The following is a 17,450-nucleotide window of genomic DNA, read 5'->3' on the forward strand; positions in this document are numbered from 1 at the left end:
GTGGCTATTACTTCAACCAGAAGAGCTTTAGTACAGTAAGCTTTGTCTGCTAAGCCTCTATACCTGATTTTTCATAAAGATAAGAGTTTCCTTATGCACTAATCCCTCCTTTCTCCCAAAGATTGTGTTGGAAAGTAACCTCAACCAATCTATTGAGTTACCAGTTTTCTTCCCTAATTTCCAGAGCAAAGGAGACCTCTGTCTTCATCTTCTAGATGTCCACAGACAATTGCGTTTCTACCTACACAGAACTGCAGACTTTAGTAAATCAGAAATAACTTTTTTATGTCTTACACTGATACTAAAAAAGGTTTGTTGGTTTCAAAGTTCACCTTATCTAGATAGCTAACTTCCTGTATATACTACATTTTACATTGCCAGGAATAGAACTCTTCCATTTCCTGTTAAAGCTCAGTTGACCAGATTGGTAGCTGTTACTTCAGCTTTCCAAGCAAGGTTGGCATGGATAATATCTGTGCTGCAGCCACATGGGCAAAACCTCATACCTTTATCACTCATTGCAAATTGGATTTCGCCACCAGGAGTAGAACTTCCTTTGGTTCTGAGGAATATTCTCCCATGAGCCACCCAAGAGTACGGCTGCTTGGGACATGGTCCCATCAGTGAGAATAAAGGCGAGATTGACAACAACACATAAAGAAGTTGTGTACTTACTTACCATAACGTTCCATGTGTGTTGTCCATCTCATCCTTTATTCTCACAACCTACCCTCCATGCCCCCTTCCAGATACCCTGGGAGACCGACTAGACATGAGATCTATGGATATATATATATATATATATATATATATATATATATATATATATATATATATATTTATTTATTTATAGTTCTTATGTAATTTACCTTTTATGTACTATTATTATTGCTTCTATTGGGACAAAGAAGATCTTTGGGTGTTGGGAAACTGCATTATGGGTAGGGAAGGGAGCCTACAAGCTTTGCTGCAGTCCTCGATCTTTGGCAAAGACCGAGACGTATCTGATACATCGGATCTGACCCCATCAGTGAGAATAAAGGACGAGATAGACAGCACACATGGAACATTGTGGTAAGTACATAACTTCTTTTTTTCTGTCCCTTGCATACATGCTGTTTCAGTTATCCATGATTTAACTTCATATGATTTTTGTCTTTCCACATTTAGAAAATTACAGATTAACAGATGTTATTCTGTTGCATACATATGTATCTTCATAATATTTTCCTCTAACAGGCTATTCAAGGATTTCTGCTGTGATTTTATGCAGTTTACTTAAGATGAATGCAATGTTAGCTTTGTAGACCTTACATTCTGTTCTGCTGACCTTTACTTAACAGAGCTCCATGCTGAGTTTGAGCAAAGTAGCAAACTGACATTGTATTTTCTGAAGGTTACCTATCATGACTAGTTTGCATCTGCCTTTTTAGAGGAATTAATTTTAATTGATTAAATGTAGATTTATATTAGTAGTTGTACTTTTGATGGAGTTAAGAACTTTAATTCATTAGAAATTTATAATCTGTCTTGACTGAGACCCTTTTTGGTCAGACAATGAAAAAGTAAGTATTTGATTGCAGTATATTATTCCTTTAATTCTTGACACGTTTAAGCTACATCATACTGATATTTATTTCTCAAGGGTTTCCCACATCTACTCAAGGAAGATTTTGTAAGCTGATACCCCATTTTTGAAATCCTAGTACTATGACAGTTCCCCCAGAGTAAACATATGAGGACCTATCGGTTACTCATATAAGGTGACAGAAATAAAGGCAGGCTTTCCACAACGTCAAATGCAGTTCAAATGCTGTTCAAAACCACAGAGTATCACACTGATAACAAAAGAAATAAAAGCGAACGTTCTTTAATAGGCACAGTTAGCGCTTTCACCTCATTGGCTTCTTCAGACTGTGTTCAGTCGTGGAAAGCCTGCCTTTATTTCTGTCACCTTATATGAGTAACCGGTCTGTTTATTGGAGTTGGGTGACTGATATTTTGTCCGCTTGGATTTGGTTTATTGCTTTTAGTTTTTTGTATATGAGGACATATGTTTGTTATTCTTGCTCATCGGTTCAGTGCACTTCATAAATCACACTATATCTTGGACCAGATGCACTTGGTCCATTGTCCAGACTTGTGCTGCTTGATGCCTTACCCACTCTATTCCACGCTTGATGGCAGCTGTTACTAGGATAACACAACCTAGAATGCCAACTGTGACCAATATAAGTACCATTATTTTTCTTCCCTAGGTATTGACCGAACCACTTAACTTAAGCAAACGATGTTTATTTGTGCTTTTTGAGCAATTTCCTTAATTAGCCTGAGGTGGCTTCTGATCTCAGGTTAATTATCAGGAATACATGTATAACATTTGTCTCTCACAAATGTACAAGTTCACGTGTAATGAAATGTAACATTACTTAATTCTACTAGCAACAGTGCTAGCTTTCTAATTTCTCAAATTGCTTTCCCTGCTACATAAAAGGGAAGGATTGATGCTCCTGCCAAAACACGGTTTCCTCCTTCATTTTAACCATTGATGTGAGAGTGTTCAATCTCGCCGTTTGTTTTTACACACGGGTTCGGAGCCGATCCTCGGCTCCGAGTCGGCCGCATAGCAAAGCTCTGCATCTAAGAGAAGCTCGAGACCAGGCTGTATCCCACAATCCTCCCTGCCATTACTCAGATCTAGTTTGCCGCTGCAACAGATCACATCGCGTCAGAGAGCTCAGACCAGAGTTTAAGAATTGACAGATAAGATAGTATTTGTTTTTGCTTCTTTTAGTCCTAAAAGTTATAGTTTTTTGTTGTGAATAATTGTATTTTATTTACAATAGTGTGTGTGTGTGTAACTAGTTATTTTGTTAGTTTATTTCTATAGGTTTCCCTTTGGGGCCTACCTCCTTCTAACTTCTAACTCTCTTTTATTTTTTTTTACCTCACTTAGTATGTCTGAAAAAGCTAAAAGTGGGTTCAAAAGGTGCCAGTGTGGACAGAAAATGTCCATCACTGACAACCACACCTCCTGCGTCTACTGTCTTGGCCCTCTCCACTTGAGAGGATTGCTCCATTTGCCATTCCTTCAGTGGGAGGGTCATGACAGATAGACGCAGGAAACTTATTGATAGGGGGCTTCTTAAGCCTGCTTTTCAAGAAGCCTTGGACAAGTCGGACCAGGCTTCTAAGTCTTCGAAGGGGTCGAAGATGTCAGAGCCCATGTCATCGGCTCGAGTACATCTTCCCAAGTTCGCTCGCGGTTCCACAGACTTCGGGCGGCCGAACGTTTGTCTCTCACTGAGCCCCAGGTCTTGGAACCGGTGTCGGAACTACCGCCACCATCGATTCTTCGGTCGGTGCCATCTTCGGCTCCTTCGACCCGTTCTTCCAGACCACTTTCTGATATTGATGTGGATCGTGTCGTGCAGAAACTGATGGAGAACACGGCTCTTTCCAGGTTGATTGCAGTTTCCTCCCAGTTGGTGTCGAAACTAGAAGGCCTCCCTTTATCTCCAACAGGTCCACCTTCGAGACCCATCCAGTCTTTGGAGCCGGAAGAGGATGAGCCGATGATAGTGGAGCCATCGGTGCCGAAACCGTCCATAGTACGATCGACACCACTTACCTCGACTCCATCGGAACCGATAGGTGAGTCTCGGAGTCAACGATCTCTCCTTGGTTCCGTGACCGAGAGTCGTACCGACCTTTCGGTGCCGACTCTCCCTCTCGGGGCCTCGGCGCAGATCGGCTCGGCTCCGTCCTCGGGGTCAAGACCCATGGGCCCCGTGTCTCGGATTCTTCCATGTTCTTCGGAACCGGGAGAGTCCTCGGCCCGAGGTTCAGGGGCCTTTGACCTCATGAGGAAGGTTTTGTCTACACAGACAACCACTACATCGGACGCATCTTCTCCCTCCCCTAAGGAGCCGCTCTCTATTTCTGTTCCCACGACACATCCAAAGCGTGGAGCACCATTGTCTCAGCCATCCCTAGAGGATGCCCCCTGTTCCTCTGAGGCCTCACCGGAATCCCCCTCCGATGAGGTCCCGAGGAAAAGATTGTGCAAGAGGAGGCACTTAGACTCCCCACAGGAATCTTTAACGTCTGACACTGACTTGGAGGAGTCAGAGGGGTCCCCAAAATCACCCTCCGAAGATGTCTCATTTACGGACATATTGGAGATATTAAAACAGAGGGGTGATTGGCAGTCCCTAGCCCCCACTGAGGACGAGTCAGTGTTGCTGAAGGCATTTGGTGCTCAACCTTCTACCTCCTGGGTTACTCCGCCCTTCGATGAGTTAATGGAATTAATTGCTCGAAGGGCGTGGGAGACACCGGACACAGTGGAACCGGTCCCTAGAAAGCCAAGTAAGTTCATTACTGCCCCCCAGGACAAGACTTACCTAACAAAAGGAGTCCCGTTGACGCTATGGTGGTGGCAGCAGCCACTAAAAAGGAGATGTCGGAGTCTTCCTCTTCTGTTCATCCTCCTAATAAGGATTCTAGGACTATGGACAGATACGGGAAGCGCGTTTTTAGTTCAGCGACTTTTTCCATGCGTTCGCTAAAGTATTTGACACGTTTTACACGACTACAGAGGGATCTCATCAAGGAGCTGAGAGATACCCTCCAGGGTAACACAGATGCTGCTGTTTCAGATATGGTGACAGCACAACTTAACACCCTTACCTCCGTAGTGAACTCGTCCATGAGGCTCATCTCGTATGCGGCTGAAGGGTCGAGTAGGGCCGCAGCTTCAGCGATTGCTCTACGAAGACAATCCTGGCTGTGGCTGTGCTCTTTTGCGGAAGCCTTCAAGTCTTCTTTCGCCAATGCCCCCTTTGATGGTGCCACTCTTTTTGGGCCCAAAGTGAAAGAGACATTAACTCGGTGTGAGCAAGAAGGAAAGACTCTGTCTGCTGTCGGAGTCCGTTTTTCCGTTCCATCCAGGCCGTACCCCAAAGGGCAACGAGGCGGAAAAATGTGGTTCCGTAGAACTCAGGGATCTTTCCAGGCCACACAGAGTGACCCCCCCCCCAGAGGCAGAGGGGGCAGACAGGAAGACGCCGCCCTGGCGGCAGAGGGGTCCGCAGAACCAAGGCGACAGGGATACTATCCCTGGTAAGCCTTTCCAGCACTCCTGAATGGAGGCCCGACTGTCCTGCTCTGGAGGCAGTCGGGGTCGCTGGCTTTATACCCACAGGCCTGGCAAACTCTCACCTCAGACTCCTGGGTAAAAAGCATTGTAACCAGAGGATACAAAATACCCCTTATGTCAACTCCACCCCAACACAGAAGGTCTCCAGATGTGCCACCCGTCATGAGGCCAAGCAGCAATAGTAATTTCAAAGCTGCTCAAAAAAAGAGTCATTCAGCCAGTCCCGGCGGACCAAAGAGGATCCGGAACTTACTCAAGGTTCTTTTTAGTTCCAAAAAAGACAGGGGACTGGAGACCCATTTTTGGATCTCAGCAATCTCAATACCTTCGTGAAGAAGGAAAAGTTCTGGATGGTCACGCTTCAATCGATCCTTCCATTTTTACAGAAGGACGACTGGATGTGCTCAATAGATCTCAAGGACGCGTACTACCACATCAAGATGGCCAGACTGTCCAGAGATCACCTGCGCTTCCGGCTGGGAGTCAGTCATTTTCAATTTCGAGCCCTGCCCTTTGGGCACACCTCAGCCCCCAGGGTATTCACCAAATGCATGGCAGTGGTAGCATCTCACTTGAGATGTCTAGGATTCCGGGTGTTTCCCTATCTGGACGACTGGCTCCTCACCGCCACCACCGAGCGTCTCCTCATACAAGCAAGAGACTATACAGTCAACCTTTGTTCCCACCTAGGGATTTCCATAAACTTCAAAAAATTGCCCTCACAGCATATTTCATTTATCGGAGCGGACCTAGATACCCGTTTAACATTAGTAAAGCTCCCTCAAGTAAGGGCTTCATCCCTCAAGGAACAGGTTCTTCTTCTGCTGCAATGCAGGAAAGCCCCGGCCAAATTGGTGTTGAAAGTTTTGGGTCTCATGGCAGCGTCCCTCATTGCGATTCCCATGGGAAGGTTGCACATGAGACTCCTCCAATGGCTACTGTTCACGCAGTGGTCATTCCAACAGTTACCCCTAAAGTACGAGATCCTGATAACGGATTCCTGCAAACGGGACCTCTCATGGTGGATGTCCAGCCAGGACCTCACCATGGGTCGCCCATTTGTTCTACCAAATCTGACAGCCACTATAACCACGGACGCTTCCTGATAGGGTGGGTGGGACTTTTCAGGGAAGAACAGTCCAAGGGAATGGTCCGACATCGAGTACAACCTGCACATAAATGTTCTAGAAATGAGGGCGGTGTTCCTAGCGTTGCAACACTTTCAAACCCTCCTACCTCTAGGGACAGTAGCAGTTCAGACAGACAACATGTCTGTAGTCTGGTACATAAACAAACAAGGGGGAACCAAATCTTACCCATTATGCAGAGAGGCCATGAGAATTTGGCAATGGGCAGAGTCCACGGTCGCTTTCTGATAGCAACGCACATCCCGGGGTCATCCAACGTCATTGCGGACAGGTTGAGCAGAGCCATCCTGTTACCTCACGAGTGGTCCCTCAAACTACAAGTGGCGGAGAGAATTTTCCGCAAACGGGCCAGCCTTGCTGCGATCTATTCGCCTCCCCAATGAATGCCAAATGCAGAAGCTATTTTGCCCTTCTACCCCCTCCAGGGGATGTCCCCAGGGACGCACTGATACACGATTGGCCCCCGGGTCTCCTATATGCATTCCCACCTATTCCCTTGATTCCCAGATTTCTCCAGAAAGCCATGAACCTGGAAAGGACAATTATACTCATAGCCCCATTCTGGCCTCGACAGATATGGTTCCCCTTTCTTCGAGCCCATCTATCAGAGGAACCTTGGATCCTGGACCCAGTACCAGATCTACTGACGCATTCGTCGGGAGTTCTTCACCCGTCCCTTCTATCCCTCAAACTAGCAGCTTGGCTGCTCCACTTCCCCGCCTAGCCAGGTCTGATCTTCTTTCTCCGGCAGTGCAGCGCATTTTGGTTGCCTCTCATAAGGCTTCCACCACAAAACTTTACAACAGTAAATGGAAACGCTTTGTGTACTGGGCTTCTAATCAACACTTGGACCCCTTGGTTGCTCCTTTACATAAAATACTAGAATTTCTTTCCATCCTTTTCCATGAAGGGGCCTCTACTTCCACATTAAGAGTGCAGTTGGCTGCCATATCCAACTTTCATGTTGGTGAGAATGTTTCTTCTATCATGTTCCACAGGCTTTGTAAAGCCTTTATGAAAGGTTCTTTCCATCTGCGACCTCCTGTCAGGGATCCTTTATTCCCATGGAATTTAAATTATTTGTTGTCACAACTAATGTTACCACCTTTCGAACCAGCTTCTTCTTGCCCCCTGAAATTTCTGTCTTGGAAGACTCTCTTTCTTGTAGCGGTTACTTCAGCTCGGAGAGTTTCAGAGCTGCAAGCACTGTCTATTAAACCTCCTTACTTAAATTTTCACCCAGATAGAGTTTCTTTATGAACAAATCCGTCCTTCCTTCCCAAAGTATGCTCTGTCATTAATATTAATCAATCAATTGAACTCCCCACTTTCTTTAAAAACCATACCAGTAAGCTGGAATATATGTTACACAAGTTAGATGTCCACAGGCAACTCAGATTTTATTTAGACAGGACTAAAGACTACAGAAAAACAGATCAACTTTTTGTTGCATTTGCAGATAATGTAAAGGGCATGGCAGTTACAAAACGCACTCTTTCTAAATGGCTTACTGATTGTATAGCCTTTGTGTATTCTAAGTCAAACCAGGCCTTACCCACCAAACCAAAAGGCCATTCTACTAGGTCCGCCTCCACTTCCTTGGCTCATGCAGCTCGCCTACCTTTGGACATGATTTGTGCAGCAGGCACGTGGTCTAAACCACATACTTTTATCACTCATTATAGGGTTGACAAAACCTCCAAAGACAGGACATCCTTTGGTTCCACTGTGCTTAGGAACGTTCTTCCATGAGTCACTCAGGGTGACGGAGCTAGGGACGCTACCCGTGTGTAAAAACAAACGGCGAGATTGAACACTGTCACATAAAGAAGTTATGTTCTTACCATAACGTTCCATGTAGAGTGTTCATCTCGCCTTTGTTTTTACATTCCCCCCCTTTCCCTCCCTCATGGTTTGGAAGAACGAGTAGGACTAGAGTCTGGTCCACATGTCTTACCTATTCCGGGTATCTTTCTTTACCCCTAGTTGGTTGTCAGTGAGATGGTGTCTCTGAATGTTTTCATTCACAGCAGTTTGTAGCCTGGATACATTAGGATTATTAATTTTTTTCTGGTTTGCTTGCAAACTAGATCTGAATAATGGCAGGGAGGATTGTGGGATATAGCCTGGTCTCGAGCTTCTCTTAGATGCAGAGCTTTGCTATGCGGCCGACTCGGAGCCGAGGATCGGCTCCGAACCCATGTGTAAAAACAAAGGCGAGATGAACACTCCACATGGAACGTTATGGTAAGAACATAACTTCTTTTTTAGTTATCTAAATGCATTACAGGTATTATTGTTAAGATGTTCATAACATTGCTCAAAGTGTTAGCAGTCCCATTATTCCAGTGAACTGGTGGTTATTTCTTCCCTCTCCTGTAGGCAGTTGTCAGCAGTAACAGTTTCATGCATAAGTCTTAAAGAATGTTAGGTTTCAGTGATCTAGGCTCTCATTTGTAAAGTTTTGTTTGGTTTTCCATAAATATTTAATATCTCCTGTGGTTAAACTGCATTTTCTAGTAAAGCTGGTTTTGGAGCTTCAGCTGTTCTGTTCATCTCTGTGTCTACCTTCTACTCCAGAATTCAGGGCTGATTTGGAATAGAGAGCTCTTCATATCTTCAGAATGTACTGTTTTACTATGGCACATACATTAAATTATGAAGACAGACTAGCTGGTTGTCTACTTTGCTTGTGATAAGGAGAGGTGGCAATTGCCAAATATATCCTTTCAAAGTGGATTGAAAGGTGCATTTTTTGTTGTCATACAACCAATCAAATCTAGAGTAGTGCAGTCAGGGGTTATTCTGCTGTGGAGAATATTTTAATTTAAAGAATGTATCCACTGTGAATATTTTGACATGTTTAGCTTGGTCATTGGTGCATAATTTTACCCAACATTACTGCATGGAATTTGTCATTTCCTTGTTGCAGGATTTTGCCTTTTGATCTTTTTGCTTTATGGGATGATTTCTCTGTGTTCTGCCTTTCTGTTTATTAAGACCTTCATTCATCTGCTGTGTGACTGAGTCAGTCACTTAACTACACAGTGCTTCTTGGTCACCCTTAGAAAAGAGGATTTCTGGGCTTATTCGTTTAACAAGTAAGTATATAAAAAGACAGGCTACTTAAGATACTTCACAGTTGTATATGTAGTACCAAAAGCCCCTTTCAATAACATATACCAAATATGCATGTACTGACCCCATATCCAAAGCGTGAGACCTACATTTGCAATTCTACAACTTCAGATAATAAAATATGATAGTAAAGAAAATGCAACAGATGTCAAAATTTGCTATAATAGTGTTTTGCAGAGGGTGTAGCTACACTGTGTATGTGTGTGTGTGTGTGTGTGTGTGTGTGTGTGTGTGTGTGTGTGTGTGTGTGTGTGTGTGTGTGTGTGTGTGTGTGTGTGTAAGGGGCTATATACCCATTTAATACTAACTATGAAAGTGCTGTACTGCAGAATAGTATGAATTATTTGCAGTACTGCAGCATCAGACTTGTTGTATGTCTCCTCTTTGTCCATACAGTCACTGAAAATTACAGTTCCAGTCCTCAGAATTTCTACAAGCACTTACTTGCAAGTGCTCAATTTAGTTGTTGCCTTGCAAGATAGCACTTCACAGCAAGCTTCATTTTACCCCTAATGGCTTTTTCAACTTTCGGACTGTTTTCTCTGCGTATTCTAAATTTATATATTTTTTTTTACCCTTTGGTACCCTTTTTTTCTTACATATTGTGGCTTTCCCATGTTTGATGGAGTCAGAAGTGAGGATTGTGGAGCTGGATGCACTGTCCTAATCTAGGGCAAGAATGTCTTAAAATATGCTGGTGGTGGTGGTGATGATTGTGTGTGTGTGTGTGTGTGTGTGTGTGTGTGTGTGTGTGTGTGTGTGTGTGTGTGTGTGTGTCCAGTTATAGATGCATCCAACCACATGCAATGTGGTTCAAGGGCAGGTTGCCATGAGAAGCCAGACAGGAAGGAGAGCCCAGCTGTATAATCACTGAAAAGGGTCTGCTTGAGAGATCAATTGTTGAGTGCTCCCATATGCATGTAAATGTGTGCCAACAAATGGATATTGCTAATCCATCTAGTGTTCCTGGCTGTTGTAGCTAGCTTCTAGCAGCTGTCCATCCTTGCCTTCTTCTCTGTCTGTCCCATGTCCATGTAAGCTCTCCATAATCTTATCCCCCCCACCTTCCCAGTCTGGAAGTTCATTCCAGTTCTTCACCACTCTTTCACTGAATAAATATTTTGGCAGAACCAGATGGAACCCATTAAGTCCCTAGCAGTTGCAGTTTATGCCGTCTCTTACCAGCCCTATTCATAATTCAGTTCCCTCACATTCCCTGATGACTGCTCTGTGCAACAAAATGTTGCACTCCTTCTGTCCTAATTTCTGAGTACTACTTTAGGCTGTTAAGCTGTATTCTTGTCTTATTTTAAATGAAGCAGTCCTTTGTTAACTTATAGGTTCGTAGGTAGGTACTAGGCTATCGGCCCAAGGGCCTAAGTAAGCATAGCCAACAAGGTTCCCTGGCTTACGTCATGCAAGAAAGTTAATTTCCTGTGCCCCTGTCGAGCAGAGCCACAGAAGTGATCCCCAGGGTGCATTTCCCATTTCTCATCCACTCATCAAGATTTTTCTTGAAGATTGCTAAAGAGGAACTTTGCTTGACATAGATGGGTAGCTTGTTTCAGAGTATAGGAAGTCTCTGGGACAGGAATCTATCCCTCCAGCATGTCCTGTTTATTGTGGTGACAAGGTTTAGGTCCCTAGAATGTGTAGCCCGGAGGGATTGGGATTTCTTTGTGATGAAAATTTCCAGTCTGTAAGAATGCTTATGGCTTGGAATATCAATATATTATGATATGTTGGTAAAATGAACTTGATCTTAATTTATTCACAGTTCTGCAAGTGTGTGGTGTTACAGTTTTGCTCTCTCTGTTCTTTGTGTGTGGTGATTATTTTCAGTTGTATTTGAGATATTTACAGTGCATTGTATAAAACAAACAAAAGTATAAACTTTATAAATAATCATTTACCTTAAACTTTCTTTAACTGTATGTTGAAATGTAGTTATTTATTTTTTATTTGCAGAAAGGTGTAAAGCACATTTTAAAAGAAGAACTCCAGCAGTTCGATCAAAGGACATTACTTTTCGATTATGCAAAGCAGTCAGAGACTGTTTGACTGTTTCAAGTGCACTAAAAACACTGGAGCTACAGGGTCTCCCACTGAGAGAGAGGGATTTAATCGCCCTGACGAAGGTAAGAGCCACACAAGAACATTAACAAGTTATTGCTGCACAACCATCCATTTTCTGATGATATACTGAAGCCATTATAGGATTGCAAGGATAACAGAGCCCATCCTGACAACCAGCAAATAAAGGCTTTGAAATCCAGTCTGGACAAGACATTGGTCTGTTGCAGAACAAACAGTCTCTCACTCAACATGCACTCATTCAGGCAGTTTGGAGAATAATAGTTGAAAACTGCACGTCTTTAGGAGATGGGAGGGAAATGGAGCACCCTGAGAAAACCCATGTAGACACAGAGGTAACATACAATGTTATGTTGTTTTATCTCACCTTAATTCTTGTTGGTTGGTTGGGGTCGGAACTGAGCATCGGTTCAGACTCTGCCTAATACAAAAGCTCGAGAGCTTCCACTGGCTCGAGGCTAACCCCCTATCCCATGATGCTTAGGGTAGCTACCCAGATATTGTTTGCCACTGAAGGGATTGAGTTGTCTTCTGACTGGCTCGTTGGCGAAGTATTTTTATTGTTATACATTTCTAAATAATTCTTAACTTTTCTTCAGAGAAAACTTGTAACATTTTTCTGTCATGTGCGACTAGTCGCTACTTCTTTTACTTAGTTAGTGAAATTTAACCTTCTTTGTTTGTCAGGCCTGTCTGTCTTCAAAGCTTGTTTTTTATTAGAGAACTTTCCCTGTTTGTTGCGAGATCCGTTTAAGTTAGAGGACTCTTAGTGGCCCGTTTCACTTAGAGGGTCCTACCCCTGTGTGTGTCTTTCTTCCGTTAATGTTCAAGAGAATCCGTTTTAGTTAGAGGATTCTTCCTAAAAATTTCAGATTCTTTATTAGTGTTTAATATACTGGTGTGTTCTCGTAGTTTAGTAGGCTTCCATTTTTGGTTTAAAGCCATTTTGCAGTGTTGACATAGATACTTAAGCTTGTAGTTTTGATTGCTTTTTTTGGAAAGTTAAAATTAAAGTTAAAGGTAATTATTTCTGATATTGTTAGCCTTTTTTTCTTCCAGTCATGCCAAAGGAAAAAGCATAAAGAGCCCAAACTGTCGGGGTTTAAAAAATGCGATCAAGTGTAATCAAAAAATGTTGATTACCGATGGGCACTGTAGCTGTGTTGCCTTGGTGCCCTCCATTTGCAAGACCTGTGTACCATTTGTCATGGATTTAGTAGTAGGGTTGTGCTAGAGCGCAAAAATAAGCTTATTGTTAGGGGCTTATTAAAGGTTCCCTTCTCAGAAACTTTAGAGGAATCCCAGAGCTCCCAACCATCATCTCCTTCTTCCAAACCTGAAAGAGTTAAAAGATTTGCTCCGGCCTCGGAGCCACCTAAAAAAGTGGTCCCTTCGGAACCAGGGGCTCTTCGCTCCGACAGATCGAAATCTACCTCTTTGGCTGCATCTGTGACCTCTGAGCTGGCAGAGTTGTGACAAGGAGACGGTCTCCAATCTTGGAGCCGGTTACTTCCATTTTGAGATCACCCATACTGGAAAGGGCAAGATCTCCATCATTATCCTCTCATTCTTCTAGGAGTTTATCTGATGATGATGACGTGGAGCGGGTGGTGAAGAGACTGCTTTGAAAACTGGCACTGGCAAAAATTTTATTGTCTCTGGCCCCAAAGGAATCGGAACCGAGTCACCATCCCCATCCTTGATTCCTCCTCTGACATGACTTGTTTTTTCAGAGCCAGAGATCTTGGGTCCGATAGTAGTGGAGGCATCAGAACCGAGACCTCCCTTAGGTTCGTTAGTTCCGACATTTGCTCCGACTTCCTCGATTCCATCGGATTTCGAAGAGTCTAGGAGCTGACGTTCACCAGTCAGGTTCGGGGAGGGGAGTCAGTGTGGACAGTTGTCTGATGCAGCTCTACCCCTCAGTGCCTTGGCGAGGTTGATCTCGGGTTCTACATCAGCTTCGGAGCCACCCGCTCTACCTCGGGGTTGGTCCTCCATCTCTTCGGAGCCAAGGACCTCTTCTGAGTGGGGCGAGGGGGCTTTTGAGCTGATGGAGAGAGTTGCTGTCATCCCAGACAGCTCCACTGTCTTGCCCAGGTTTTCTTCCCTCCCAGGTGCCTGTGTTGGTCTCAACATCAACCCCCCCCCCCCAAGCATAGAGACCCAGAGCCTCAGGAAGCCCCTGCGGGTAGCATCATCTCTTCTGAAACTTCACCAGAGTACACCTCTAAGGAAGTCCCTCGAAAGAGAATTGTGCAAGAGGAAGCACATAGACTCCCCTGAGTCTGTAACTTCAGATACTGACCTGGATGATTCGGAAGGGTCCCCACGGTCCCCCTCTGAGGATGTCTCCTTTGCTGACATCCTTAAACAGAGGGGTGGCTGGAAGCCCACCAGCCCTTCAGAGGATGAGTCGGTATACCTTGAGGCTTTTGGGTCTCGCCCTTCCACCTTCTGGGTGTCTCCTCCCTATGACCAACTAATGAATGTAATATGTCATAAGGCTTGGACTTCTCCAGATATAGTGGAGCCTGTTCCGTGGAGGCCCAACAAATTCATTACAGCTCCTACAGAAAAAGGAGTTTTTAACAAAAGATGTCCCTGTAGATGCGATGGTGGTGGCAGCAGCCACCAAAAAGGAGTTGTTAGAGACCTCCTCATCTGTCCATCCTCCAGATAGAGAGTCGTGGACTATGGACAGGTATGGAAAGCATGCATGTTCTTCAGCGGCTTTTACACTGCGGTCGCTGAATTATTTGACCCATTTTACAAGACTTCAAAGAGAACTCCTAAAAGAGCTGAGAGATGCTCTTCAAGGTACTGTAGCTTTGGGGATCGCAGGTAAAGATTCTTCTCAGCTATCCACCCTCAACTCATTTGTTAGCTCCTCCATGTGACTGATTTCATATGCAGCGGATAGAGCAAGCAGCGCAGCAGGTACAGGAATTTCCTTAAGGAGACATTCCTGGATGTGTTTTTCAATTTTGCGAACCCATCAAGTCTTCCTTCACCAACGCCCCCTTTGATGGCTTGTCCCTTTTTGGACCAAAAGTGAAAGAAACTTTGACCAGGTGTGAACAGGAATGAAAAACCTTGTCTGCCGTAGGAGTCTGTTTTTCCGTCCCCACTAGACCTTATCCCAAAGGTCAGAAAGGTGGAAAGATGTGGTTCTGCAAATCTCAAAAAGGTTTTTCCGACACAAGTGGTGAAGCTTCCCCCAAGGGCAGAGGGGGAAGTAACAATGGAAGACGCCATCCTCATGGCGGGGGGGGGGGGGTCTGCAGAATCAGGGTGACAGAGATGCATTCTCTGGCCCAGCCCTTCCAGGGCTCCTGAAAAGAGAGCTGCCTGGCCATCTGTGGAGGCAGTTAGGGGACACTTGTCACTGTACCCAAACACCTGGCTGGAAATCACTCAAGACAAATGGGTACAAACAATCATATCCTATGCAACATCAGAGATACACAAGTTGCTAGAAAAAAAGAGTCATCCGAAAGGTCCCCGCAGACCAGATTGGATCCGGAACTTACTCAAGGTTCTTTTTAGAGATAGGGGACTGGAGACCCATATTGGATCTCAGCAGATTGAACAGATTTGTAAAAAAATCAAAATTCCAGATGGTGACACTGCAGTCTGTATTCCCTTTTCTCAGGAAAGACAATTGGATGTGCTCGATAGATGTCCAGGATGCGTACTACCATATAAAAATGGACAGGCGATCCAGGAGACACTTATGCTTTTGGCTGGGAGCCAGTCATTACCAATTTCGAGCCCTGCCATTTGGTCTCTCTATAGCTCCCAGAATTTTCACCAAATGCATGTCAGTGGTTACAGCTCACTTGAGACGTCCAGGATTCCGTGTGTTTCCATACCTAAATGACTGGCTCCTGACTGCCACCACCAAGGATCTACTACTACAAGTGAGGGGGCCTATATCACATCGTCGAACTTGTATAAGTCCGAATGATGTAATATCGAACCCAAAAGTCCAAAACGCAAAAATAGCGAAGCCACGCCACATCGATTTTTTTTCCCAGGGAAAAAAATCAGTGGGCCATTTTAGAGGCTTTGCTATTTCCTCCACTGTGGTGCAAACTCGGAGTTCATATATTTAAGTAGGGGGGTGTGGGGGTCGAAGCCCCCCACTTTAGTTTTAGTTTAAGGTTTATGTTTGTTTATTTTTTTTTGTTAGGAAACAGCAATTTTTTTCCCCTGGGAAAAAAATCGCTGTTCTGTGTGTTCGTTATTGTGCAGTTTTGGACTTTTGGGTTCAATATTACATCGTTCGAACTTATACAAGTTCGACGATGTGATATAAACCCCAAGTGAGGGATAAAACCATACTTCATTGTTCCAAGCTAGGCATTACTATAAATTTCAAAAAGTCTGCCTTGTCCCCTTCACAGTGTATTACTTTCTTAGGCACAGAGTTGGATTAAAAAGAAGTGGTGACAAAACTTACCCCCAAGAGAATTCAGTCCCTACACCATCAGATCAGGAGCTTGATATCAAGAAGAAAGGTTCAGGCCAGGTCTGTGTTACAGGTTCTGGGTAACATGGCAGCGGCAATTCTTCTAGTACCTGTAGCACGTCTGCACATGAGGGTCCATCAATGGTTACTCTTTGCCCAATGGTCCATACAAGATCTACCACTGTCACATCAGATAATTATCACAGATTCATGCAAGAAAGATCTTCTCTGGTGGCTTCAAATGAACCAGTTATCCTTGGGCCACCCATTTGTATTCCCGCAACCGACTGCTGTACTGACCACGTATGCTTCCCAGATCGGGTGGGGGGGGCATTATCTGGGGAAAGACTGTTCAAGGCTTATAGTAAGAACACAAGAACCACTTGCATATCAATGTCCTAGAGACGAGAACGGTGCTGTATGCATTGCAAGCATTCCAGGGCTCTCTTCTGATAGGAACTGTTCCAATCAAACAGACAACATGTCAGTAGTGTGGTACATGTCAGTAGTGTGTGGTACATAAACAGGGAGGAACCAAATCGTATTCCCTGTCTCGAGAGGCACAACGGGTATGGCAAAGGGCTGTCTCATCTCAACGTTTTCTGATAGCAATGCACATCCTGGGAAAAATCCAACGTGATAGCGGACAATCTCAGCAGAGTGATTCTGTTGCCTCACGAGTGGTCCCTGAAACAAAAAGTTGTGGAAGAGGTCTTCCTATGTGGCCTGCCTTGCTACAACCTTTTTGCCATGTCTATGAACGTCAAATGCAGCAGCTACTTTGCCCTCATTCACCCCTCGGGGAAGTCACCAAGGAATGCACTCATACATGATTGGCCCCCAGGACGTCTTTATGCCTTTCTACCCTTAACCTTAACACCCAAAGTACTTCAGAAAACCAGCACATTGAACAGCACTATTTTACTCATTGCTCCTTACTGGCCTCGACAAATTTAGTTCCCCTTTCTCTGGGCTCATCTCGTGGAGGAACCATAGATTCTGGACCCAGTTCCAGACCTTTTGACCCACTCATCGGGAATGTTCCATCCCTCCATCCAGACACTAAAGTTGACAGCATGGCTGCTCCAGTCCCAGAAATAGCCAGGTGTTTCCATTTTTCCCCTGCAGTTAAACATATCTTGATCTCTTCCCACAAACCTTCTATGAGAAACCTGCATTCCAGTAAATGGAAAAGATTTTCATGCTAGGCCATTAAGCACAATGTAGACACCTTTATAGCTCCTGTCACAGCAGTTCTAGAATTTCTCTCCAAACCTTTTGATGAAGGTGCAGCAGCAGCTACCATCAGGGTACAACTAGCAGCCATATCTAATTTCCATATTGGGGAGATGGGAATGTCTGTCATGTCCCACAAGCTATGCAAGGCCTTTTTGAAAGGTACCTTCCTGCTAAGACCCCCAATCAGAGAACCTCC

The 17,450-nt window shown here is 44.4% G+C and overlaps 1 protein-coding gene across 3 annotated transcripts in view; it reads left to right on the forward strand.

The window, feature by feature from the left end:
* The window catches only part of CEP78 (centrosomal protein 78), a 1,514,071-nt gene that overhangs the window by 390,512 nt on the left and 1,106,109 nt on the right, over positions 1-17,450 (forward strand). For all 3 annotated transcript variants that reach the window (XM_044060872.1, XM_044060873.1, XM_044060875.1), the window contains exon 4: positions 11,416-11,585. In XM_044060872.1, coding sequence (XP_043916807.1) covers positions 11,416-11,585 — 170 coding nt within the window. The remainder of the gene's footprint in view (positions 1-11,415; positions 11,586-17,450) is intronic.

Source organism: Protopterus annectens, chromosome 2.part0 (genome assembly GCF_019279795.1).
Source record: "Protopterus annectens isolate FY-2018-M chromosome 2.part0, PAN1.0, whole genome shotgun sequence".
Taxonomy (NCBI): Eukaryota; Metazoa; Chordata; order Ceratodontiformes; family Protopteridae; genus Protopterus; species Protopterus annectens.